General features: G+C 40.5%; 1 protein-coding gene across 2 annotated transcripts in view; it reads right to left on the bottom strand.

The window, feature by feature from the left end:
* Positions 1–27,394, bottom strand: part of uvssa (UV-stimulated scaffold protein A) — a 255,985-nt gene that overhangs the window by 155,832 nt on the left and 72,759 nt on the right. For both annotated transcript variants that reach the window (XM_063047029.1, XM_063047028.1), the window contains 2 exons: positions 22,731–22,914; positions 9,277–9,388 (listed from right to left, as the gene is read on the bottom strand). In XM_063047029.1, the coding sequence (XP_062903099.1) occupies positions 9,277–9,388; positions 22,731–22,914 (296 nt within the window). The remainder of the gene's footprint in view (positions 1–9,276; positions 9,389–22,730; positions 22,915–27,394) is intronic.

A 27,394-nucleotide genomic window follows, 5' to 3' on the forward strand; every position in this document is an offset into this window, starting at 1 on the left:
TTTTAAAGCTCCCTTCCAGAATACTTCTTTTCTTTCTTTTTAAATCTCTTAATTAATTTTCAAAATTATAAACACAATAACAATGTTAATACAGAGAGATTGGAATAATCTTATTACTAATAAACATATACCGAAAAAATTTCAAATAACATAGGTATAATAGACTTCCAAACTCATGATAAAATTAGTCATAAAGAAATAAAAAGAAAAAATATATAAACAAAGAACCCTCCCCAAAAAGAAAAAAAAACCAAACACTTAATCCCAAAAAAGTAAACAGAACAAAACAAGGCTAGACCAATACCTTAAGTCGAACATGTTCAGTAATATCATCAACTCTGCTCCTCTATTCATATATCTTAAGTCATTAAAGAAGGATTCAGAAAGGTCAAATTACATCATATGAAAATGTTGCATAAAAGGTTTCCAAGTTTCTTCAAATTTAACCGAAGGATCAAAAATATCACTTCTAATTTTTTCTAAATTTAAACTTAATATAGTTTGGGAAAACCACTGGAATGTAGTAGGAGGATTGGTTTCCTTCCAGTTCAATAAAATGGATCTTCTGGCCATTAAAGTAACAAATGCTATCATCCGACAGGCTGAAGACAACAAAGATCTATGTTCTACCACTGGCAATCCAAAAATTGCCGTAATAGGATGGGGTTGTAAATCAAAACATAGAACTGTTGAGATAATATCAAAAATATCTTTCGAATATTTTTCCAAGAGAGGACAGGACCAAAACATATGAGTTAAAGAAGCCACCTCAGAATGACATTTGTCACAAATAGGGTTTATATGGGAATAAAACAGGCAGAATATTTCAACCCTGATTCAAGTATGACTCCCATCTTCATATACCTCAAGTCAAAATAAATGCTTGTACTTCGAAAATGAACTTTGGGTTGTAATTACACTTATAAACAGGAATTTTTATATTGCTCTAAAACAGGAGGTTCCTAACTGGGAGGGGGGGGGGGTCCGCCAACACCTTGTACAATGGTATTGGTCCACGACATTAAAAAAGGTTGGGAACCCCTGCTCTAAAACATCATTCATTTTCAAGCGGTTCAACATTGTATCAGACATAGTGACATAGTTTGAACGCATTAAGTAAATTTATTATGTAATGCAGGTTCAAAATGAGGCAGAAACAGAACTTAGAGTGGATGACCTTTCTCATAATTTACATCAAGCGAAAACAATAATTAAAAGATTGTATCATTAACAATTAATTGAATAACGTGTAAACAATTTGGTTCATGTATAACACAGGATCTGTGGTTCAAGTAAGCACAGACGCTGCTATTGTTGAAACGTGACTACATTTAAGTTGGGGATTTCATAAGAAGCCAGGGCCACAAAAACGATCTAAGATAACCTGCTGGAAGAAACCAGTGGGCCAAGCAGCATCTGTGGAAGCAAACTGATTTCAAGCCCAGATCCTGCATCAGGACAAGACAGAAGCGGGATCCTGTGTCAACATACATCCCTTTGTCTTCACAGACACTGCTCAACCAGCTCGGTTCTTCCCACCGCTTACTTGTTGCTCCAGATTCCAGCCTCTGCGGACCATTGTGTCACCACACGCAAGATGATTGCCATGGTCAGTATCAGATTTATGCAGAGCATTCTACTAAATATCTTGACTATTAGCATGATGTTGGAGACTCAAAGCTCAAAGTAAATTTATTAGCAAAGTAGATATACGTCACCATATACTACCCTGAGATTCATTTTCTTGCAGGCATTCCTTCACAGAAGAACAAAGAAATACAAATAGAATCTCATGGTTTAATAGAATCAATGAAAAACTACACACAAAGGCTGACAACCAACCAACCAGATGACTAAACTGTGAAAATACAAACAAAAACAAATAAATAAATAATACTGAGATGAGTTGTGGAGCCCTTGAAAACGAATCCTTAGGTTGTGATATCAGTTCAGTTCTATGGTGAGTGACGTTATCCACACTGGTTCAGGAGCCTGATCATTGAAGGGTAATCTGATGGCGTGGGACCTCTTTCCTGATGGCAGCAGTGAGAAGAGAACATGCCCTGGATGGTGGGGTCCCTGATGATGGGATGCTGCTTTCCTGTGGCAGTGCTCATTGGAGATGTGCGCATTTGTGGGGAGGGCTTTACCTATGATGGATTGGCCTGTATCCATTACTCAGATATTTGATAAAAATTCTGGATGCATAAGAAGACATTGTCCTTTCCAGTGCAGAGAAAGAGTTTTTGGATTTGATGATTTGATGTGCTTCAGTTTGCTGAGTTAACAGTCCTAGAAGAGAATGAGGCCCATCTGGCTGCCTGCAGTCCCATACCTATCTGGTCTGGATGGGGAGAGCCAACTTTGCTGGCTCTTTATTCTCTCGAATCACGCAGTGAGGCATCAGTCGCAAGTAGTTCTCCAGATGCCTAATCCAGAGACCCAGTACTGAAGCAGAGCTGGGCTAGCAGTACTGTCTGTGAAAACTGTCAGGCTATTGAGAGCTAGAAACTGGTTGCAATATTTCGGATCGGAGGCAGAACACACATGCCAGGATTAATCAAGAACCAGACAGAAGGAGTGTGCCAATATTGTTGGGAGGTGAGGAGGGGAGGGATTAATGGGGTGGTAGTAGTAACTGTTAAGGAAAGTAGTGGCAGAGAAAGGAGAAATATTACAACATAAATTGGAAAAGGGAGGAGTACCAACCCAGAATCAGTTGAGTGAAGGAATCTATTAGTTTTCTGTTGCCAGCTTTTAAGCAATAATCTGGCTAGGATAATGAGACCTGGAGATAAACTGAGGATGTTTACCATGATGATATCAAAGCGGAATGACTTCAGTAATGCATAGGGGTTGAACAGGCTGACATTGTTCTTCAAGCTGAGAAACTATGAGGGAGCAAAGGAAATCTTCCTTTGGCAGTGGGCTGATAACCAGAAGTCTTAGATTCAAGATAATTGTTGTAACAGTGGGACTATTTATTTTTATTATGACAAGACCTCAAAAGGCCCGGACTGAACATATTCCATGGGAACTTTCGAATGGTATTTTAAATGAATGCAGGGTTTTGGGAAGAATGCTGAAGGACTAAATTGAGCAGCTCTTTTAAAGCACCAGGTTGAAAATCATGAAAGAATGAGTGAAACTGATATCATGGAACTCAATAAATATTTGAGCTTCCTTCAAATGAGCAAAGAACCCAGTCTCTTTGCAGCTCACCAAAAAATCTGCTCCTTAGATTTCAGAAAGAAAGGAATGACCTGATATTGTTCCACTTACAGTCTGCACTTGGATAGATACTATGATTCCTGCAGGTTTAAATCAGCACTAAATGTCTTCTACAAATGGACTGCAGTGAGATAAAGGGGGAGAGAAAGTGAGGGGTCCATGAAGAAAGTTGTTCCAAAAGATTTATTTAACCTTGAAAGAGATTAAATACAAAGTGACACAAGTCAAAAAGTGAAACCATTAATCCATGATTAAGACCAAAATAAAGCAGTTAGGCACAAGCCCTTCCAATAACAACAAGGCAGTACCAGCTTAGAGTCCCATGAATGGGACGCTTGTATAAATATGGCAAAAAATACTGGGGCCCAGTCAGTATGAAATGAGCATTTCAACAAAATGAAAGACCAATTTAAAAGCCTTTGAAAAGAAATCAATAGTGTGCCAAGGAAGAACAGTCTTTAGAGCCTTGATGGACCCTAAAGCTCTTCATATAGTGTTGCTGACTTTACTGATGGTGAAAAAAAATTACACAGTTTGAGAAGAAAAATCAATACTGTAGTTAGTAAAGCGATGCTATTTCACATCTGACTGGCCAGAGGCCTGCCTTCCCGCCGTTGTCCTCATACCTGTTTGTTAACAAGTCACTAAAGGTTGAAAGACCAGATATTCTTGAGTACTGACACAAAAAATAGGTACTTAATTTGCTCCTATGTGCGAACCACTGAAAAGGATGAAAGCTTCAGATTTGTAGGTCGTTGTGCTTTATCATTGATTCAGAGAATCAACACCTAAATCATCATTACTTGGAGTATTTGCATTACATTTAAGGCTTTATGTAAACACTGCAAACAGGGACAGAGTCAAGAGATTTAGAAAGGATCAGACTAGAGGAAGCACAACTATTCTACGCACATTTTCTGCTGTCATTCCCAAATAGATTGTAATACTGTTATGTCTAAGTTCATTCACTGTGTCAAACAGTATTTGGGATTCAATCTATTTTAAAATGGAACACTGAACACTTCGAACTGCTGAATTCCGACTAAATTCCTGATTCAAAGCCACCTGGAGGCAGTCGGGCAGCCACAGCGAGGATCACAGATTACGTGCATGACCATCAACTTGGTTTTAAGTGGACAATTTTTAGAACTGCAAATCAAAAATCTAAAAATGTGCATTGCAAAAGACTGAAATTATTTGATGTTTAGCTTTAACAAACATCAATAGCAAATACATCCCAAAGCCAAAAATATGTCAAAAATAACAACAGAATATAATATTTCTAGATTCTCTGGTAGAAATCCAAACATTATTTTGTTTAAGTGTTTTTCTTGTTCATTTATCTGAGGCATAGATATACAGGGAAATGTTAACTAAATATATACTGTGAAGTGTATTGGTATTGCAGAATGGCACAGTTGTAACAATCTATTTTAGGGGTAAAAGAAAAAAGTAAAAATGTCCAAAATTTGGCTGCTGAAATGTTCCTCTCAAATTATTCCTCTCCATCTTCTTTTTAAGATACTGATATTTTAGGGATTATTGAGAAAATATGAAGCATCAATATTTTGGTTTAAGCACAGCAGAAGGCAAGACTGAAATATATAAATTAATAGAAGTCATTTGCAGTCTCCAGCAGTGCAGGCAATGATTCTTTCCAAATATCTTGCTGAATTATGCAATGCTGTTCAATGAGACCATCATGATTTTAGAATTCAGGCTGTCCAATGGAGATAGTTATTTTATGGAGTGACCTCATACCTACGCCAGGAGCTGTTGGGAGTATAGTATGAGTCAAATTGCTTTCCTCATGTAACACGAAATTTAAGAATCCTTATGAAACAGCCTGCCTATTTAGCATTTATTGTATTGGGTAGAACTAATTTGGGTGGCACGTTAGTGTAATGGTTAGTGTAACAACATTACAAAGTCAACAACCCGGGTCCAATTTCCACTGTCTCCAAGGAGTTTGTACGTTCTCCCACAGACCACATGAGATTCCTCCTGCTGCTTCAGTTTCTTCCTACATTCAAAAGATATACAGGTGAGTAGGTTAATTGGTCACATGGGTATAACTGGGCAGCATCAGCTTGTTGGGCTGGAAGGGCTTGAATCGCTAAATAAATAAAATCATTCCATAATTGAAGTTCATAAATACAAGAGCTGCTTTGGTAAATATTACTGCACTCCATGTTGCAGAATTTCTGATTTATTTTAAATACAAAGATTTTCAAATATCAATAAGCTCTTGCAATCAACAAGCAATGCAATCTAAAGAAACTTAAGCTTGGTCATCCGGATAATTGGACCTAGGTTTTTTTTTTGCCTGGGGAATCTTCAGACATTCACGAGACTTCAGAAAATACTGGCCCTATGCCATAGGTGCATTCCTCGGGGTTTGTATGGGCTTTGAATTTAAACAGAAGTGAGGTTTTATTGTGAAGGGATGGCAACAAGAAAACTAAGCTGCCAGAACAGGAAATAAAAGCAAAAAATACTAATTTCTAATGCATTTGTTGCAAGACCTTTTGCACAGGTGCCACATATTTATAGATGGGTCTAGGCTTCCACTACTGACTTATCAAGTGAATACTTTAGTTTAACAGGTGATACCTACAAAAAGCTTAAAACATGTTGGAGGTTGCACCTCATTTTTTTCCATAATAAATTTGCATTCGTCACCTAGAAAAGGCTTTGCTGGTCAAAAGTTGAAAAACAAAACTGGAAATTAGGGAATGTAATCCCCTAATAAATTCTTTTTCTTTTCAGTCCGAGTCTGCTGATAATCCAAAAGCTAGGCAAAAAGCCTAGGCTTAATCATATAAATGCCACAGCAACAACCATGATAGTCAAAGTGAGCTTTCAAGCACATTTTGTACCTGATAAGGTTTGTATTTTATTTTGTAACAAAAATTGACCTAAACCTTTATAAAATTTTAGCAACTGATATCTTAGTATTATTTTGCATAAAGAGGCACCACTTTTTAAAATTTATTTAAATACAACCCGGTAACAGCCCAACAAGTCCTGACACACAATTACAGCCATGTGACCATCAACCTCATACCTTGCACATTTTTGGAATGTAGGTGGAAATCAGAGCACCCGGAGGAAACCTCCCGGTCATGGTCACGGGGAGAACATACAAACTCCTTACAGACAGTGACAGGAACTGACCCATGTTGCAGGCACTGTAATAGCATTACACAATTTACTGGCTCTGAAATACATTTAGCAGCCCAAAGGCAAGAAAGGTACAATGTAAATGTAGTCCTTTCATTTTATGTTCACAGACACGTTATTTTCTCTCTCTCTCTCTCTCAGCCAGACTCTACATTAAACAATAAACCTCAGTGTGCTTACAATTGAAAACGAGAGCCATCATTTTCAAATTAAGCATTGTTCCTCGTAAAACCCCAATTTTTATCTATAGCTGTGTACATCTCACACAGAGATTTGCTTTACTTGTATTATATGCTCAATATACGCTCAGTGGCCACTTTATTGGGTACACCTGCTCAGTAATGCAATGATCTAATCACTGATATACAGGGTGAGACCAAACGTAGATTAGGAGACCACTTCACTGAGTACATACACTCCATCTGGCAGAAAAAGCAAGATCTCCCAGTAGACACCCATTTTAATTCTACTTCCCATTCCCATTAAGCATGTCAGTCCACAGCCTCCTCTACTGCCCTGATGAGGCCACTCTCAGGGTGGAGGAGCAACACCTTATATTCCGTCTGGGTAGCCTCCAACCTGATGGCGTGAACATCAATTTCTCAAACTTCTGGCAATCGTCACCCCCCCCCATCTCCTTCACCTTTCCCCATTCCTTTTTCCTTTCTTTCCTATCTCCTTACTTGCCCATTTGTGCTCGTCCTCCTTCCCTTTCTTCCATGGCCTTCTGTCCTCTCCTGTCAGATTCCCCCTCCTCCAGCCCTTTATCTCTTTCACCAATCAACTTCACCCCTCTTTACTTCACCCCTCTCCCATCCCGGTTTCACCTATCACCTGCCACCTTGTACTTTTTCCTCCCCTCCCCCCACCTTCTTACTCTGACTTCTCCCTTTCCTTTCCAGTCCTGATGGAGGGTCTCGGCCTGAAACATCAGCTGTTCATTCATTTCTATAGATGCTGCCTAACCTGCTGAATTCCTCCAACACTGTGTGTGTGTTGTCCCAGAGATGTGATCTAAGTGCCTTTGACCATGGAATGACTGTTAGTGCTAGTGGTTTGAGTATCGCAGAAACTGTTGATCTCCTGGGATTTTCATGCACAACAGTTTCTAGAGTTTATAGAGAATGATGTCAGAAACAAAAAACGCATCCAGTGAGTGGCATTTCAGCAGGCAAACTCACTTTACACCGCACGCTGTCGGAGCAGTGCTGCCAGGATAATCAAGGACACGACCCACCCAGCCAACACACTTTTCATCCCTCTTCCCTCCGGGAGTAGTCTCAGGAGCTTGAAGACTCGTACAGCCAGATTTGGGAACAGCTTCTTTCCAACTGTGATAAGACTGCTGAACGGATCCTGACCCGCATCTGGGCCGTACCCTCCAAATATCCGGACCTGCCTCTCGGTTTTTTTGCACTACCTTACTTTCCGTTTTTCTATTTTCTATTTATGATTTATAATTTAAATTTTTAATATTTACTATCGATTTGTAATCCAGGGAGCGGGAAGCGCAGAATCAAATATCGCTGTGATGATTGTACGTTCTAGTATCAATTGTTTGGCGACAATAAAGTGTAAAGTAAATGTGCCTTGTTAATGAGAGAGATCAGAGGAGAATGGCTAGACTGGTTCAAGCTGACAGGAAGCTGACAGTAAATCAAATACCACATGTTACAACAGTGATGTGCAGAAGAGTATCCCTGAATGCACAACATGTCGAACCTTGAAGTGGATACACCTGCAAAAGGCCACGAACCTACGCACTCAGTGGCCACTTTATTAGGTACAGGAGGTACCTAATAAAGCGGCCACTGAATGAATATTACCAAATCATGTTTTTTGCTTCTGCTGTGTGTTGGTAAAATAAACAAAGGATGTCATGATTAGCCACGACAGGAGATGGTAATGATAGAATTCAAAAAATAGAAAGACCTGTTATACAGCGTCATGCTTAAGTAACTTGGTTGAATTCCTTCCACGTTCACAGAGATGTATTCTTCCTGTTGTACTTTGAACTATTGATAACAGAATTATATGTGCAACAGAATGCTCCAAATGGTCTAAATTCACGCATGCCTAATATTAAAAAATGACCTTTTTATGATAACATGGAGAGGGTGTTATTATTTCAGATGACCTGTCGTGAGCCCAGCACGCAAGGGCAATTATGAAGAAAGTACGGCAGTGCCTCTACTTCATTTGGAGTTTGCAAAGAAACGGCGTGACATCATAAACTTTGACAAACTTCTACAAATGTGTGGTGGAAGGCGTAGTGACTGGCTGCATTACAGCCTGGTATGGAAGCACCAATGTCATTGAATAGAAAACCCTACGAAAGGTAGTGGACATGGCCCAGTCCGTCACGGGTTTAGCCCTCCCCCACCACTGTGTACAGCTGCACAAAACTCACAGGAAAGCAGCACTGAGTCGCCAGCACCCAGGATGTGATCGCTTCTCACTGCTGGTGGTGGTACAGGAGCATCAAGACTCACACCACCAAGTTCTGGAACATCAGGCTATTGAACCAAAAGGGATAATTTCACTCAATTTCACTTGTTCCATCAGTGAAATGTTCCCAAACCAACAGACTCACTTTCAAAGACTCTTCATCTCATGTTCTCAATACTTACTGCTTATTTATTTAATATTATAATTTCTTTCTTTCAGTATTTACACAGTTTGTTGTCTTTTGCACACTGGTGCAGTCTTTCAATGATTCTGTTATGGCTAGTATTCTATGGTTATGAGTATGCCTGTAAGACAATGAATCACACAGTTGTATATAGTGACATATATGTACTTTGATAATAAATTTACTTTGAGCATATATTAACACGTAAAATAATCAAAATCACATCATACCAGCTTTCTCTTTTTGCTTTTTCTCTTCTTCTTGCTTCAGCCTTTGAATATCTTCTGGATTTACAGGATTTCCTTGTGCGTCCCTGGAGATAATCTTTCCATGGAAAGGGCACTGTGTTTGTGTTTAATCAAGACAAGACAAATAATGAACAAACCACGCTGCAGAGCAGAAAAAGAAAAGCATCCTGTTCACTGGTGGGTTTTACAAGAAGCTCATCATTTCGGGCAATAGCACTTGTGGAATTTCTGTCGGACCATTTGCCAATACATCTCCAACTTGTGTTTATTTGCCTCTCTAACAAAATAAAACAGCCAAATGTCAACAATCGAATTTTGACAAAAGGAGATATTTAGGTCCTGTGCACAGGACATATTATCACATGAACTGATGTACAGTGAAAAGCATGTCTTGCAGACTCTGCATACAAATAATATCATTACACAGTGCATTGAGATAATATGACGGTAAAACAATACAGAATGCAGAATAAAGAGCTACGGAGAAAGTGCAGTGCAGGTAGACAATAATGTACAAGATCATAACGAGGCAGATTATAAAATCGAGAGTTAACCTTATCGTGGGGTGGAAGCCGTTCTTGGGCCTGGTGGTATGTACTTCCAGGCTTTTGTATCTTCTGCCTGATGGGAGAGGGGAGAGGGGAGAAGAGAGAATGTCTGGGATGGGGTGGGGTCTTTGATTAAGCTAGCTGATTTACTGAGGCAGCAAGAAGTAACGACAGAGTCCATGGAGGGAAGGCTGGATTCTGTGATGTACTGAGCTGTGCTCGCCACTCTCTGAAGTCACAGGCAAAGCAGTTGCCATATCAAGCTGCAATGCATCCAGATAGGATGCTTTCTCTGCAGCAGTGAAGGAAAATGGTGATTCAAGGTGGAAAAAGAATCAAGGAGATGGACAAAAGAGACAATAGACTGAAGGCAAACAAGTGGGAGTATAAGAATCGTCTGACAGCAAGCATAAACTCTCTGGGCCAAAAGAAGTGAAAAAGTCTTTCTTTGTAGCCATTATTTCCCATCTATACAATCACCTCCATAAAACTGCTCTGCACTCTCTATGGATTGAATGAACTTGGTTTAGCAAACCCAATCAATATTTTGTATAAATTCATCATTGCTTTCCCTTTTCAGAGTCTTCTCTCCTGACTTCAAAGCAAAACACACCCATAGAAACCCAGTTTTACAACCCAAAGCATTCCAGTCATGTTGTTTTCCTCTCCATACATTACACTAGCTTGTTTAGGTCATTTGCATCTTTATATGCCTTTTCCTTGGAATGCATACTCAGAGCAAGAGTCACTGTCAGTAGGAGATAATATTGAAAAAAAAATCGAGAAACAATCAAGAACGATTTCTTTCCATGTTGCATAACACACTCTAGAGTTTCACAGGGCAAGGCTCACAATAACAATGAATTTGGACGAGGAATTTAAAGGCTCAGTTAGCACATATAGCAATACAAACAAGATAGTAGCAGCTGCTGAATACATATTCAATTTGGACACACCTATTACAAAGATGTTCAGCATATCACTGAAAATGACTGGAACAAATGTCAAGAAGTTAGTGCACTTTACAGCTGAACCCAGTACACCGTCCAAGAAAGCATACAACATGCAACGATCTGTGGAGCCTTATTAGAAGAATCTCATTTTTTAACCAAAATGTTTGGTACTTTGAATGAAAGGTGTGAAATTACAACAAAAGTGACACTCGGGCATCGAGAAAAGTTGATCTCACAGTAAATAGTATCAAGGGGATTGCAATATACAGTGACTTTTGCATTCATGGTGGGAGTTAATGGTGCATAACGTGGATCAATTTTCCATTTTTACAGCACTTGTTTCCCTAGCCATTGGCAATATTTCCCCTGAAACGCTCTGAAAATGTTGGTTCAATCTTTAACACCAAACATAGCTTAGGTTGCAAACCAGCAAATTGACTTGTAAATTTAATAAAGTTTTCGTAGCCAAGAGGTTAAGAGCCAAGTTCTTAAGAATTTTTATTAGTCGAAAGTGGACCATAGCTTTTGTCTCATTACAACTTTAAAGTAGGACATTTACAAAATGGTATTTGCATTACGAAATGCTGGCAATTTGCAAAGATTGTACAGAATTATTTATGTGATCTTCTTCCATGTAGTCTTGTTGCAAATGCAAACTTGGTGTGATTTCTATAAATGGTATTTTTAAGACCAAAATTACTTCACTAACATTTTGCCTTTTTTAAGTAGTTATAAGATTTTGTTCCGACGTATTCATAGAGCAGATTAAATTTTAATATTTTTATCCTCTTGTTTAAAATAAGGGAGATCCTGTGTACTTGTTGGCCACATTAATTCAATACTGAATACAAACAATGGCTGATGAAATTGTTACACATGACTAAGTTAGTTCCAGTACAGTATACACAGAAGTAAAAGACTTCAGGATATTCTTGAAGAAAGGCTCCAGCAAGAAATTGTACAGAGAGTATTTCAGAATGAAATATTGGATCTATCTGTAGGTGTTTTGGCTATTTACAACCTTCATAGTAACAGCGATGAATACGTGAGATCTGTGACTGGCTACATAGAGAAGTGCACTGAGGATGTCACCATTATTAAACACACTATGTGAGGACAAATCAGAAGCTAAGGCTGACAACAGAGATCGGGGCACAGCTGAGAGGTTGGGACTCTGCCTTCAGACAAGACAACTCTCAGGTCAGTGAGGGCTATTCTTTCCTGCGCCAGCTGCAGGGCAAAACGGCATTATTCACAGAAAATATACAGCCATTTCTGTCAGACCAGAGACTTGAGGAGCATGTGGCAGCCATTCAGACCATAGTCCACCCTGCGAGTCAACGACAGTGACGATTCTCTTCCCGGTAGCCTGCATGTCTTTTACGCTCTGCTTGATCACGGAGTGATGTGCCGGTGAGAGAGGCCCCCCTTTCATCCCGAGGTGCAGGCACTCTGTCTGGCCGCAGCTGATGTAAAGAAGACCCTAACCAGAGTCAACCCATGTGAAGCAGCAGGGCCTGATAATGTACCTGGTTGGGTGCTGAGGGCCTGGGGAGCCCAGTTAACAAAGGTTCTAATAGACATCTTGAACATCTCTCTGGAACAGTTCACTGTCCCCTCTCACTTCAAGATAGCCACTATCATCCCAGTGCAGAAGGCGGCGACAGTAATCTGCCTCACTGACTACCAGCATCCAATGATGCTGACTTCAACAATAATGAATGCTCTGAGCGGCTGGTTATGGATTCCATTATATCCCATCTTCCTGCTACATTGGATGCTTTTGCATTGAATATACATTGAACTTCAGTTTGCTTGAGGTTTTTTGACAAGGTGACGAGAGACATTAATGAGGGTAGGGCAGTGGATGCTGTCTACGTGGATTTTAGTAAGATGTTTGACAAAGTCCCTCATGGGAGACTAATCCAGAAGATTAAGATGAATGGGGTCCGCAGCAAATTGGCTGTTAGGATATAGAACTGGCTTGCACATGGAAGGCAGAAGACCGCAAGACATACAAGTAGAAGTAGGCCATTTGGTCCATCGAGTCTGTTCCACCATTTAATTATGGCTTATCCATTTTTTTCCCTTCCTCAGCCTCACTCCCTGGCCTTCTCCCTGTAACCTTTGATGCCATGTCCAATAAAGAACCTATCAAACTCTGCCTTAAATACACCCAGTGGCCTGGTCTCCAAGGCTGTCTATGGGAATATATTCCACAAATTCACCACCCTCTGGCTGAAGAAATTTCTCTGCATCTGTATTAAACATTTTAAAGACAGAGAGGAGTGGTTAAAGGGATGTATTCCAGCAGGAGGTCTGTAATTAGCGGTGTTCCACAGGGATCTGTGCTGGGACCTCGGCTGTTTGTGATGTATGTAAATGACCGGGATGAAAAAGTAGATGGGTAGGTTAGTAAGTTTGGTCTCCAGATGATACCAAGATTGGTGAAGTTGTGGATAGTGTAGAAGACTGGCAAAGAACACAGTGCAATATAGATCAGTTGTGGATATGGGCAGTGAAATGGCAGATGGAGTTTAACCCAGATAAATGTGAGGTATTGCACCTTGGTAGAGCAAGTACAAGGAGACAGTACACTGTTAAGGGCAAGATCCTTAACTATGTTGCTGAGCAGACAGGTCTTGGGATCCAAGTTCATAGCTCCTTGAAAGTAGCTACACAGGTCAATAAGGTGGTTAAGACAGTTTATGGAATGCTCTTTTTTTATTAGTCAAGGCACTGAGTTCAAAAGTCAAGAGTTCATATCGCAGCTTAATAAAACTCGAGCATTGCATATAGTTCTGGTTGCCTCTCTACAGGAAGGATGTTGAGGCTTTAGAGAGGGTGCAGAAGAGGTTTACCAGGATGCTGTCTGGTTTAGACAGCATGTGCTATCATGAGAGACTGGATAACTCGGGTCTTGATCAAGGATCCAGGCCAGAAACATCGACTGTTTATTCCCCTCCATAAATGCTGCCTGACCTGCTGAGATCCTGCAGCATTTTGTGTGCAGCTCAACATTTCCAGCATCTGCAGAATCTCATGACTATGGCTACAATGCTTTATTTTCAGAGGTAGAGAACAATTTTCTGCTAATACTGCGCAACGCATATAACTCTACCTGACTGAAAATATATTTCTTAGCAATTCTTCCAGTGCTGCGAATCAAACTCTATTCTTTTTTTGTTGTGTGGTAGCTGAAGCAATGAATAACTTCAAAGACCTTGATTTTGTCCATGATGCAGCTGCTGCCAGAACATTCAATAAATGCTTAAATACTGCGGAGTGTATAAATACGACAAATTTCAAATCTAATGTTGTTATCTGGAAATATTACTGAAGGGCAGAGGCAAAAATAAAATCTCACACTAGTTACTGTTTCTGTTACCCATTAGTAATCCATATTTTACAACAATGTTAATCTGACAGTCAGTATGCGTAGAAACGCTGATAAATATTTAAACAGCACTTGTCATAAAAGGCTTCTTCCAGATAAGAACTATCCTTTCACTCAAGATGTCCTGTCCCATTTCAAAATTTGGAAGATCTTTCAAGGACGTAGCAATTTCAAATCTTTTCAAGAGGTAATATCTCCCAAATGTGTTATATGCTGTCTGTCAAAACACTGTTTATGAATGATATCAGTTTCTTAAGCTACATCAAATTACATAGCATCGAATTACATACAAACTTCTTTCCATCCATTCAGAATTTGGCCAAGTCTTATTTAAATAGCATGATATATATTAGCTATGATCAATTTCAATTCCATATCTGGATACAGAAAGATTACAGAAATGACAAGCAAGAGGTTTTTACTAATAACTACTGGCCTAGATTTTGCAGGGAACTGCCAGCAGTTTTCACTTCCAAGGGTTAGCAATTCCACATTTAAGGTCTCCCAAATTGTGATTCCACATACAGAATAAACATACGACTTTGAACCTACTGATGTCTTTTTATTACTATTTCTGACTGAACACTGAGATAGAGTCATAGAAAGAGACAGCACAGAAACAGGCCCTTCAGCCCATCTAGTCCATGCCGAACCAGTTACACTGCCCACTCCCATCAACTTGCACTTGGACCATCGCCTTCCATTCCACTTCCATCCAAGTACCTATCCAAACTTCTCTTAAATGTTGAAATCAAAATTGCATTCACCACTTGAGCTGGCAGCTCGTTCCACCACTCTCTGAGTGAAGTAGTTTTCCCTCATGTTCCCCTTAAACATTTCACCTTTCACGTTCAAAATTTCCTTATAACTCTGGGCCTCCAGTCCCGGCAACACTTCTATGTTATATTGACTATCCTGTTGCACATACTATTTATTATAAATTACTATAAATTGCGCATTGCACACTTAGACGGAGACGTAATGTAAAAACTTTTACTCATGTATACGAAGGACGCAAGTAATAAAGTCAATTCAATCCAATTCAATTTTCTCTGCGCTCTTTCAATCTTTCCTGTAGGTAAGTGGCCAAAACTGCACACAATACTCCAAATTAGCCCTCACCAATGTCTTATACAACTTCAACATTCCTGTATTCAATGCAATGATTTATGAAGGTTAATGTGCCAAAAGCTTTCTTTACAACCCTATCTACCTATGATGCCACTTTCAATGAATTATGGACCTGTATTCCCAGATCCCTTTGTTCTACCACACTCGTCAGTGCCCTACTGTTCACTGTGTAAGACTTACCTTGGTTGATCCTCCCAAAGTGCAACTCCTCACGGTAGTCTGCATTAAATTCCATCTGCCATTTTTCAGCCCATTTTCCCAGCTGGTCCAGATCCCACTGCAAGCCATGATAGACTTCCTCACTGTCCACTACACCCGCAATCTTGGTGTCATCCACAAATTTACTGAACCAGTTAACCACATCATTAATCAGATCATTGATATAGATGACAAGCAACAGTGGACCCAGCACTGATCCCTGCAGCACTCTACTAGTCACAGGCCTCCAGTCAGAGAGGCAACCATCTACTACCACTCTCTGGCTTCTCCCTCAAAGCCAATATCGAAACCATTTTAATACCTCATCTTGAATGCCAAGCAACTGAACCTTCTTGACCATCCTCCCATGTAGGATCTTTCAAATGCCTTGCTGAAGTCCATGCCAACAACATACACTGCCTTGTCTTCATCAACTTTCCTGGCAACATCCTCAAAATACTCTATAAGATTGGTTAGACACAACCTATCACACACAAAGCCATGCGGACAGTCCCTAATCAAACCCTGTCTATCCAAACCTTCTAAAATATGGTCTCTTCGAATATCTTCCAATAACTTTCCCACTACTGATGTCAGGCTCACCAGCCAATAATTTCCTGCCTTATTCTTAGAGCAACAGAACAACATTAGCAATTCTCCAGTCCTCCAGTACCTAACCAGTCACTAAGGATATTTTAAGTATCTCTACTAAGGCCCCTGCAGTTTCTGCACTTGCCTCCCACAGGGTCTGAGGGAACACATTGCCAGGTCCTGCGGATTTGTCCAGCCTGATTTGCCTCAAGACAGCAAACACCACCACCTCAGTAATCTGTATAGGGTCCATGTCCTTGCTGCTGCTTTGCCTCACTGCTACAGACTCAGAGTCTGTCTCATGAGTAAATACAGAGGCAAAAAATCCACTTAGGGACTCCCCATCTCTTTTGGTTCCATGCATAGATTACTATGCGGATCTTGCAGAAGACTAATTTTGTCCCTTGCAATCCTTTTGCTCTCATCATATCTGATAATCCCTTCTGATTCTCCTTCAGCTTGTCTGCTAGAGCAATCTCATGTCTGCTTTTCACCCCCTGATATTTTTCCTCCTGCTCCCTTGCATTTCATGACTCCATTAGAACCTCACATGTTCTTAACTGCCTTTACCTGCTGTGTACCTCCTTCTTCACTAACCAGGGAGGGCATTAATCTCTCTCAAAAACAATGTTCCCTAAACCTGTTGTCTTTAGCTTTTATTCTGACAGGCACATACAAGCTTGGTACTCCCAAAATTTCACTTTTAAAGGCCTCCCACTTACCAAGTACACCTTTGACAGAAAACAGTTTGTCCCAATCCACACTTGACAGATCCTTTGTGATACCATAAAAATGGGCCTTTCTCCAGTTTAGAATTTCAACCCGAAGACCAGACCTACCTTTTTCCATAATTACCTTGAAACTAATGGCATTGTGATTATTAGATGCAATGTGTTCCCCTACACAAAATTATGTCACCTGCCCTGTCTCATTCCCTAATAGCAGATCAAGTATTCCACTCTCTCTTGTTGGGACTTATATGTACTGATTAAGGAAACTTTCCCGAACAGATTTGACAATCTCTATCCCAACTAGTCCTTTTACAAATCTGTCAATATGTAGACAGATAAAAACACCATTAGTCCTTCCATGTCAACCCTTTGCTTCCTGACTTTGAGGTCTTAACAACATCTGTCTCCACAACCACTTTACTACCTGTTCTAGCACTGTGGTTCCCAATTCCCTGCCACTCTTGTTTAAACCCCCACCTCCCCCCACTCCATGCAGTACTAGCACACCTTCCCACTAGAATATTAGTCCTCCTCAGTTTAGTTGGACTTCAGCGAGGCACTTAACAAGATCGCACATGAGAGGTTGGTCAAGAAGGTTCAGGCACTTGGCGTTCAAGATGAAGTAGTAAAATAGATTAGACATTAGCAGTCAGGTTGGTGAGTAGATTCACAAATCTGTCATAAGAACATCTCTGTTCATTTGCAGAGAGAGGAAATTAATTTTTAGTTCAACTGCATCTCTTTCTATTCTCATACTTCAAAGTTTTATTTATTTTTGGTAATTTCAAAAAGTTCAAAGTGCATTTATCATCAAAGTATGCAAACCTTAAGAGTATGTATTACTTGAGATTCATTTCCTTACAAGCAGCCACAAAGCAAAGGAGCATGGTAGAATGCATTAAAAAAAACCATCAAACACCCAATGAGCAGAAAAAGAAACAAATCATGCAAACAATGAAGATAAACAAATAACATTCAGAACTGAAGTTCACGAAAGTGACTCCACAGCCACGAATCCAATCACAGCCAATCCAGGATCCCCACAGCCTCAGTTCAGCACAAAGACGAGTAAACGTCACTGACCCAACTCTCGTCTCCAGCCCCGATACCCTGACCTTTTCAATCTGGTCTCGCTCTTAAATCGGTCAAACAGCGGCTCATTCCCCACTCTCAGACCTGGGCCCTGTCTCCTGAATACGTTGTTGGGCCCGGGACCCAAGAATTCACATGTATCTGTTCAACATTTAATTTTGTTATGTACTTTTAATCTAATTTAATCATTTGGTTAATAGCTTTGGAATGGCTTTAATGTTTTTCAGTGTCTGTTTCCAAAGATATATCACGGCACTAATTAATTTTGACTGGTGGCTAGGTTGGGGCTTTAGCTCAAATGTGTAGAGGAGAATTTTTTGGAGCATTCTCATGACAAGACGTTTTTTCTCATGCAATGGTATCTGTGCGTCAAAACCAGTGTTTGCCATTTGATGTGGAACTGGCTTCTGCAACACTGGTCTAAGACCAATTAATTATGGTGTTTCATATAGTGACTGTTAAGTGGCACACAACGACCACAGGAATCAGCACCCCCTCAATGGATTCTGGCTATGATCCTTGCCTCAGTAAAGCAGCCAGCACAATCAAAGACCCCCCCCCCCCCCAGCCCGGACATTCACTCTTCTCCCTTCATCGGGCAGATGATACAAAAGCCTGAAAGCACTTACCACCAGGCTCAAGCAGAGCTTCTACGCTGCTGTTATCAGACTCTCAATCAGACCTCCTATACAATAAGATGGTGTCTTGGTCCCACGATTACATCATTCTGATCTGCACTGCACTTTTTCGGTAGTTTTTACACTTTATTCTGCATTGTACTAACTCAATACACCATGTAATGATCTGATCTGCATGGAAAGTATGCAAGATTTTCACTGTATCTTCATACATGTGACAACAATAAACCAGTGACAGTAATAAACCAATACCAGATTAATTAATTTTCAAATGTAAATTGTTACTAAAACATATTTATAAGTTGAAATTCGGAATTGCAGGATTTTCTTAATTCTTTGAATTTAATTCAAAGATGATATCTTAGCAGAAAAGTGTTCAGTCAGGAAATTAGCACTTAAGACCACTACATGTAACCAGAAGTGAATAGGAAGAACCCATCTCACTTACCATACAGGTTCACATCTGGGATAAAGATAGTTGGCATTTTGCACCTAGTGCCCCCTGCCTGAAAGGTGGTGAGGTCAAGACCTCAATGTGCAATGCCCTGCAGTTACATGCCCAGGCCACTCAAACAGTGGCTCGCTAACCCAGGAGAACCTTGACTAACAAGGGTAGGGATGCATGGAAAGAGTGCCCCCCACAGGTTTCCCACCAGACTGCAAGTGATCATGTTTGTAAGTGTACATTGCTAGCCCAGAATCAGAATCAGGTTTAATATCACTGGTGTATACATATGGCAGTTCTGTGGGCAAAAATACCATGTTAATGAGAGAGGTCGGCTGACAGTAATTCAAATAACGATGAGTAACTACAATGGACTGTAGATTAGTATCTATAAACAGATAACATGTCAAACCTTGAAGCGGATGGGCTACAGCAGCAGAAGACCATGAACATACACTCAGTGGCCACTTTTTGAGGTCCAGGTTATCAAGTGTTCAGAGAACAACTTGAACCCACAATCCTTTGCCTCAACACAAGACAGTTAACATCAGATTGACAGCTGGCCAACAAATTATACTTCCTCGTAGTTCCAGGAACTACTTCCAGAATGTCAATTCTTTTCTCACAGCAGCAGTGCCTCACCCATGCCAGTATTCTGTTAGATTTAAGTTCTATAATATCTCAATATCTAACCTTTGATATACTGGGGACTGAAAATGCAACATTAACTATGACCTAACAATTCCCTGATGCCCACAAATCACTCTATTCTATTACTAAAGTCCAATTTCAACAAAAACAGATTACTCCACAATGTTAGTAACCCAACTCTCTATATAGTCTATTTTCTCCACTTATGTCCAAGAGTCTGACTTCTCAGCCACTCAAAAGGCTTTTAAAAAAAAGACCTATTTTTTCTTTCCCCAAAGAATAATTTTTTGCAGATATGTTACAAGAAAAGTCTTTACTCAGACTAGAACTAGATGGGTGAAATAATGAACTACGATCAAGGTTACCAACTAGATATTCTATTTTGATTAGATGCTGTGTTATAATTAGATGGTTGGGGTGCTATTAAAAAAAAACCAGGATGTCATTAATCCACCAATATACAAGTTTTCACATGGCTTTTTGAGAATCATTATTATGTGCCGTATCAAGTGACATAACCATGATTGCTCTTTGTAAATTTTTCCTATACAAGTGATTTGCCATTGCTTTCTTCTGGACAGTATCTTTACAAGACTGGTGACCCCAGTCTTTATCAATACTCTTCAGAGATTGTCTGCCTTACATCAGTGGTCGCATAACCAGGACTTGTGATATACATCAGCTGCTCACAAGACCATCCAGCACCTACTCCCATGGCTTCATGTGACCCTGATCAGAAGGGGGCAGGGGGCTAAATGTGTGCTACACGTGCAGGCCAGCGGAGGGAAGGAGTGCCTAACACCTCCTTTGGTAGAGACGCATCTCCAAGCCACCACCCACTTCTGAGAATACATTCCTATCATTAGTTCCAGGTTAGATTTTGAAAGGACCAAAGGACTACATTCAATCCCAGCCTTGTAATTACTGAAGCTCTGCTAGGAGTAAGAACAACTCAGGTCTCAGAACCAAAATGCAATTTGTGCTTGATAGAGGGCAGGTCCATAACCTCAGGTTTAAGCTTATAAAATTACCCCATATTTTTGAAAAAGTATATATTTTAATTAGCAATACTTCTTGGCTTGCCTGGAGTCTATTGATAACATTAAAATGCTTAAAATTCATTATTAAAATTCAGCCTCCTTTCCAAGTATCGTTCATTCTTTCCCACTTTCAACAATGACAAGCAGAATTAATTTAAACTCTGTGCCTTATAATTTTGCAGATCATTGGAAATGACACACTTCTTTTTGTGCTTTCAAAAATCTGGAGTTGACACTTGCTCTGCGTTCCTGATATGTCTCTGTAACATCTTACACAGATAAGACACAAGAGCAGAATTAGGCCATTTGGACCATTGGGTTGGTTCCACCATTCCATCATGACTGATTTCTTCTCCCTCTCAAACCATTCCCCTGCTTTCTCCCTGAAACCTTTGACAGCCTTACTTCTCAAGAATCTATCAACCACTGCTTTAAATATTCCAATAACTTGGCCTCCACAGCTATCTGTAGGAAAACTGACTATCAAAATCATCATTAAGCGAGGCATTGACAGCCGTCTGCCACAGGTTTACTTCAATCTGGCTAAAGAAATTCCTCTTCATTTCTGTTCTAAAGGGACATTCTTCTATTCTGATGCTATGCCCTCGGGTCGTAGACTCCCGCACGATAGGAAACATCCTTTTCATGCCTACTCTTATCTAGGCCTTTCAATATTTTATAGATTAAGATCAGCCAACCGCCCCCCATTCTTCAAAACTCAGTGAGTGCAGGCCCTGAGCCATCACACATTCTTCATACAGATCCTCATACACATGTTAACCCTTTCATCCCTGTGATCATTCTCGTGAACCTCCTCAGGACCCTCTCTAATGCCCGCACATCCTTTCTTAGATAAAGGGCCCAAAACTGCCCACTTTATTCCACTTATGGCCTGACCAATGACTTATAAAGCCCCAGCCTCAGATCGTACCACTTCTCTTCATTTATGGCACAATGCTGCAAAACCAGCTGAGAGATTATAGCATATTACTTATGGGTCTTAGGACCCAGGACATGCCTTCTTCTCATTGCAACCATCAGGAAGGAGGTACAGAAGCCTGAAGGCACACACTCAGCAATTCAGGAATTCTTCTTCCTCTCTGTCATCTGATTTCTGAATGGATACTGAACCCATGAACACTACCTCACTACTTTTTTTATATTTATTTCTGTTTTTGCACTACATAGTTCAACTTCATATATATTATACTGTAATTCTGTCTTTTTTCTATATTTATCATGTATTGCTGCTGCAAAGTTAACAAATTTCATGAGATTAAACCTGATTCTCATTCTGTTTCCTTTTACCCCTCTACTTAATTTATTCAATTTTACATAAACTCACACACGTAATGTACATTCACTACATTACTGCTCTATATGAATATTGTAAGGCCAGGTGGAATGAAAGCTGCACTTGCTTGTGTCCATTACAAATGCTCACAGCCTCATACAACATTGTGCAAAAGTTTTAGGCACATGTATAGCTAGGGTGCCCAAGACTCCTGCATAGTACTGTAGTAATTTTTTCTATTGCAGTGTACTGCTATCACAAAAAAAAAATTCATGACATATGCAAGTGATGATAAACCTGATTCTGATATGGGTCTCCATTGTGGGCTGAAAGTGGGAAGGGAGCAATTGTTTGGAACCAAGTGGCCTTGCCTGGTGTCTCAGGGCTGGGTGTGTCTGCACCCACAGCATCACCACCCCTGGTAGTCTGTCTCTGCCACCTGTTCCACACCCCTCCCACAGCACTACACCCTCACCATTCCCAAAATACTTTGCTTGAGCCAGATTTCCAAACTCACTCTCCGCTCCATGTTGACCAAAGTTTTAGGCATCCTAGTTACATTAAAGTGCTCGAGACTATTGCACAGTAATGTAAATTCCAATCTAAATTGTTAATAAATGTAATCAACAACTGAGAAACCAGCTCCAATTGCCGTATGTATCACCTTTTCAATCTAATGCTGAAGTGATACATCAATCCTCTGAAATGTGTGACTTTAAAAACAAACCTTGAATCGATCCTGGCGTTCACAAAGTGTTCCATTGGGCATAGGTGCTTGGCATCTGTGCTTAACTGGCTCAAACTTTCCCGCAAAGGTTATGTATCTGGTTTTCAGCAAAGCTGCCATCTCCGCATTCTCTGAATCATCTTCCATTTGCTTGGACTCCAAGAATCGATGTGGAGTTTCAATTCTGGTAAATACATAATTGAAAGATAAAGCACATCTTGCAGGGATGTATGACACTAGTGTTCATAATTTGACAAAGATATTATAATTTTTATATTAAGAATTACATTTAGAAATTCAGTGGTGTAATGACAAGCACGAGAAAATCTGCAGATGCCGGAAATCCAAAGCATCACACGCAAAATGCTGGAGGAACTCAGTAGGCCAGGCAACAAATATGGAAAAGAGTAAACAGTCAGCGTTTCGGGCTGAGACCCATCATCAGGACACAATGATCCACAAAATTATAAGACATGGGGTTCAAATGAATGCTGCTTATTATTGTAGAAAATGAGAAAGAACAAACGGTACTTGGAAGGTATAGGAGGCTGACTTTAAATAATGAATTTTAAATAAGTATTTAACATTATCAATGGACTCCAGGCTTGCCAAAGAGTTTTGCTAATTAAAATATATTATCTATTGGTCAGGGTCAACCATGGATGTTGTGTCCTAGCTGTCTTGCTATGCAAACCTGGGCAGTATGATACGCAGAGCAAGCTGGTGCACGTGTAGCAAGCCTGATGAAGGGACTCAACTCGAAACGGCGGCTGTTCACTCTTTCCCATAGATGCTGCCTGGCCTGCTGAGTTCCTCCAGTGTTTCGTGTGGGTCGCAGTCGTGCAATGACGCTGCTCAACATAATTTACAGTTTCTTTAGTTGCACAGCTTGTCTACTAATGAATGCTGCTTACATATTGGTAGTTTGTCAGTCCTTGTGAATGCAAGGATTTTATAAATTATAGTTCTTTTTCTCTTGTAATAAAGAATCTCTAGGTAGTATATGGTGACATATATGTACTTTGATAATAAATTTTACTTTCACTTTGACATTGGAACATTCTTGCACTGAACAGGTTTCGATTCAATGGGCCAGATGGCTTGTTTCTTTACTATAACACTTCTACATTTTGGTATTTCAGCATTTACTATGCTTCCATTACAAAAGGAAAAATCTGTATTACCAACTCCATATTCAAGCAATTTTTTAAGCTAAAATCTGAAAATGCAGCACTGGGATCCTGATAACCATTGGTTAAAACAAAGGGCAGAATGCCCTCTGGTGGCTATGTAAATACATTACATGAGAAATAGAAACATTTACGAAACTGCAGGAGAGGCTTATATCCCAAAATAAACAACGAAATGTGACTAATTTCCATAACAAATTCTTTCAAAAGTCTGTCTGAACAATGAATGGCAAACATATCTGATGGAAATAGCATCTCAAACTCTTGTGATGTACAATGCCCACTTAGTTCTTTTAGACAATAAAAGGCAAATCAATGGATACATGTGATCCCCAAGTAGAAATTAATGCACAAACTTGGGGTTAAACTAGTAAAAAGGAGACTAGTGGCATTAAAACCACCTGCACAATCAATTGAAAACAAATTCATTGCTCAAAATTAGCTGAAATTATGACACTCACCATCAGTAACAAAATTAAAATACTCACATTACTACTGTTACTTAACCGACAAAGCAATTCCAGATTGGCAACTTACTCATCCGTTAACTTGCAAATATCAACATATATTTCAATCCCAGATTAAATACTTGCAGTCAGTATTCACTAAGTATTGTAAAATAATAGTATAACACAAAAACTGAAGAAGAAATTTTTGTGGGTGAAAGGTGCAATAATTGACAGAAATACATTGGATTCCAGTTAATTGGGGTAGCTGCTTTTTTGGGACAATGTTTAAAGAACAAAAACTTATCGAGAAAATTGCTGGAGCTCCTATCATTTATTTGGGACACAATGTCACTTAAATGGGGCAGGAAACTGTTGCCGAACAGGTGCTAACTAGCGTCAGTCCAAGCTTAAAAAGCAGCAAGGGAGGAACTTGCCAAGACCCTGGCCATCATTTTTCAATCATCCCCTGTTAAAGACTGGTACTGTAGGATTGGAAGTCTGCTAACATTCTGCTGTTGCTTAAGAATGGAGGAAGGAATAAACTACACACATCAAAGTCGCTGGTGAACGCAGCAGGCCAGGCAGCATCTCTAGGAAGAGGTGCAGTCGATGTTTCAGGCCGAGACCCTTCATCAGGACTAACTGAAGGAAGAGTTAGTAAGAGATTTGAAAGTGGGAAGGGGAGGGGGAGATCCAAAATGATAGGAGAAGATAGGAGGGGGAGGGATGGAGCCAAGAGCTGGACAGATGATTGGCAAAGGGGATACGAGTGGATCATGGGACAGGAGGTCCAGGAAGAAAGACAAGGGGGGGTGGGGAACCCAGAGGATGGGCAAGGGGTATAGTCAGAGGGACAGAGGGAGAAAAAGGAGAGTGAGAGAAAGAATGTGTGTATAAAAATAAATAACAGATGGGGTACGAGGGGGAGGTGGGGCATTAGCGGAAATTAGAGAAGTCCATGTTCATGCCATCAGGTTGGAGGCTACCCAGACAGAATATAAGGTGTTGCTCCTCCAACCTGAGTGTGGCTTCATCTTTACAGTAGAGGAGGCCGTGGATAGACATGTCAGAATGGGAATGGGATGTGGAATTAAAATGTGTGGCCACTGGGAGATCCTGCTTTCTCTGGCGTACAGAGCATAGGTGTTCAGCAAAACGATCTCCCAGTCTGCGTCGGGTCTCGCCAATATATAGAAGGCCACATCGGGAGCACCGGACGCAGTATATCACCCCAGTCGACTCACAGGTGAAGTGTCGCCTCACCTGGAAGGACTGTTTGGGGCCCTGAATGGTGATAAGGGAGGAAGTGTAAGGGCATGTGTAGCACTTGTTCCGCTTACACGGATAAGTGCCAGGAGGGAGATCAGTGGAGAGGGATGGGGGGGACGAATGGACAAGGGAGTTGCGTAGGGAGCGATCCCTGCGGAATGCAGAGAGAGGGGGGAGGGAAAGATGTGCTTAGTGGTGAGATCCCGTTGGAGGTGGCGGAAGTTACGGAGAATAATATGTTGGACCCGGAGGCTGGTGGGGTGGTAGGTGAGGACCAGGGGAACCCTATTCCTAGTGGGGTGGCGGGAGGATGGAGTGAGAGCAGATGTACGTGAAATGGAATAAACTAAGTGATTATATTCCAGTTAGCTTAACTTTTGAATTAGAGTCAAACTTAATATCATCAGCATATGTCGTGAAATTTGTTAACTTTAGGGCAGCAGTACAATGATAAATAAACATAGAGAAAAAACAGTTACATAAAATAAAGTATTTAAGTTAAACCAAGTAGTGCAAAAAAGAGCAGAAATAAAAAACTAGTGAGGCAGTGTTCATGGGTTCAATCCCATTCAGCAGTTCAGGAACAGCTTCTTCCCCTCTGCCATCTGATTTGAGTGTGTGCCTTCAGGCTTCCGTCCCTCCTTCCCAACGGTAACAGTGTGGAAGGAGGGACGGAAGCCTGAAGGCACACACTCAAATCAGATGGCAGAGGGGAAGAAGCTGTTCCTGAACTGCTGAATGGGATTGAACCCATGAACCCATCTCCTGGGTGGTGGGGATCCTTAATGATGGCCATGGCAAATGACAGCAGTGAGCAAATCATTGGATTCCATTCTAATGTAGCCCCCCCCCGCCGCCCCGGCCACCCTCAGGGTCGCTGTCCCGCCTTCTCCCCCAAAACCCCGCGCATACAGTATCTTCAAATACACCAAAACCATATCAACTATCCCAATTGGTTGATAGAAGGCTGTTATCTCAATTTAAAGTAAAACAAACTGCTAGCGCAAACTCTCTTCAGCGTTAAAGCACAACAAAGCCGCATTCCCCAGATTAACATAACAAAGTCGCCATTTTAATTAGCCTCCGCAGTAACATAAAAATCGAAACCCCCTTACACTAATAAAAATGTACGCCTTCCTTATAATGGCAAAAATTCATGGGACAGTTAGCAGGGATTATTTTCAAGGGAATGTCACGTCTGTTTAAATTTACTGAATTCATTGAGGAGCTATAAAGAGGATCAATGAGGGCATGCATGTGATGTAGACTATGCAGTTTTAAAAGGCTCTTAATGAGGCCCCAGTAGAATTCTGGTTAAAATAGGAAATAACCATGAAATCCAAGGATTGAGCCAAAATGGCTCAGTGGCAGAAAGCCAAAAGTTCCTGGTTATTTGCATGGCTGTTAATTACTCAATTCCTTGCTTCTCAAGGGTGATGTTATAGAGATTTAAAAGACAATGAGGAGGTAGTCAGAGTATTTCTCAGGGTGGAGGAGACTAGATGGGGTTCAAGGTGAGAGGGCTCTATAGTTAAAGGAGATCTGAGGGGCACTTTTTCCACACAGAGCACATCGGTTGTGTGGAACAAGAAGCCAGAGGAGATGGTGGACGTAAACACAGTTACAATGCCTGAAATGTATTTAGACAGTTCCTTGGATAGGAATGGAGTAGAGAAGTGGTTGCCAGTGACTATTGGTGTTCTGCAGGGATCGGTGTTGTTCACTTCACGTTACACCTCAATGATTTAGATGATGG

This window comes from Mobula hypostoma, chromosome 4 (genome assembly GCF_963921235.1).
Source record: "Mobula hypostoma chromosome 4, sMobHyp1.1, whole genome shotgun sequence".
NCBI lineage: Eukaryota > Metazoa > Chordata > Chondrichthyes > Myliobatiformes > Myliobatidae > Mobula > Mobula hypostoma.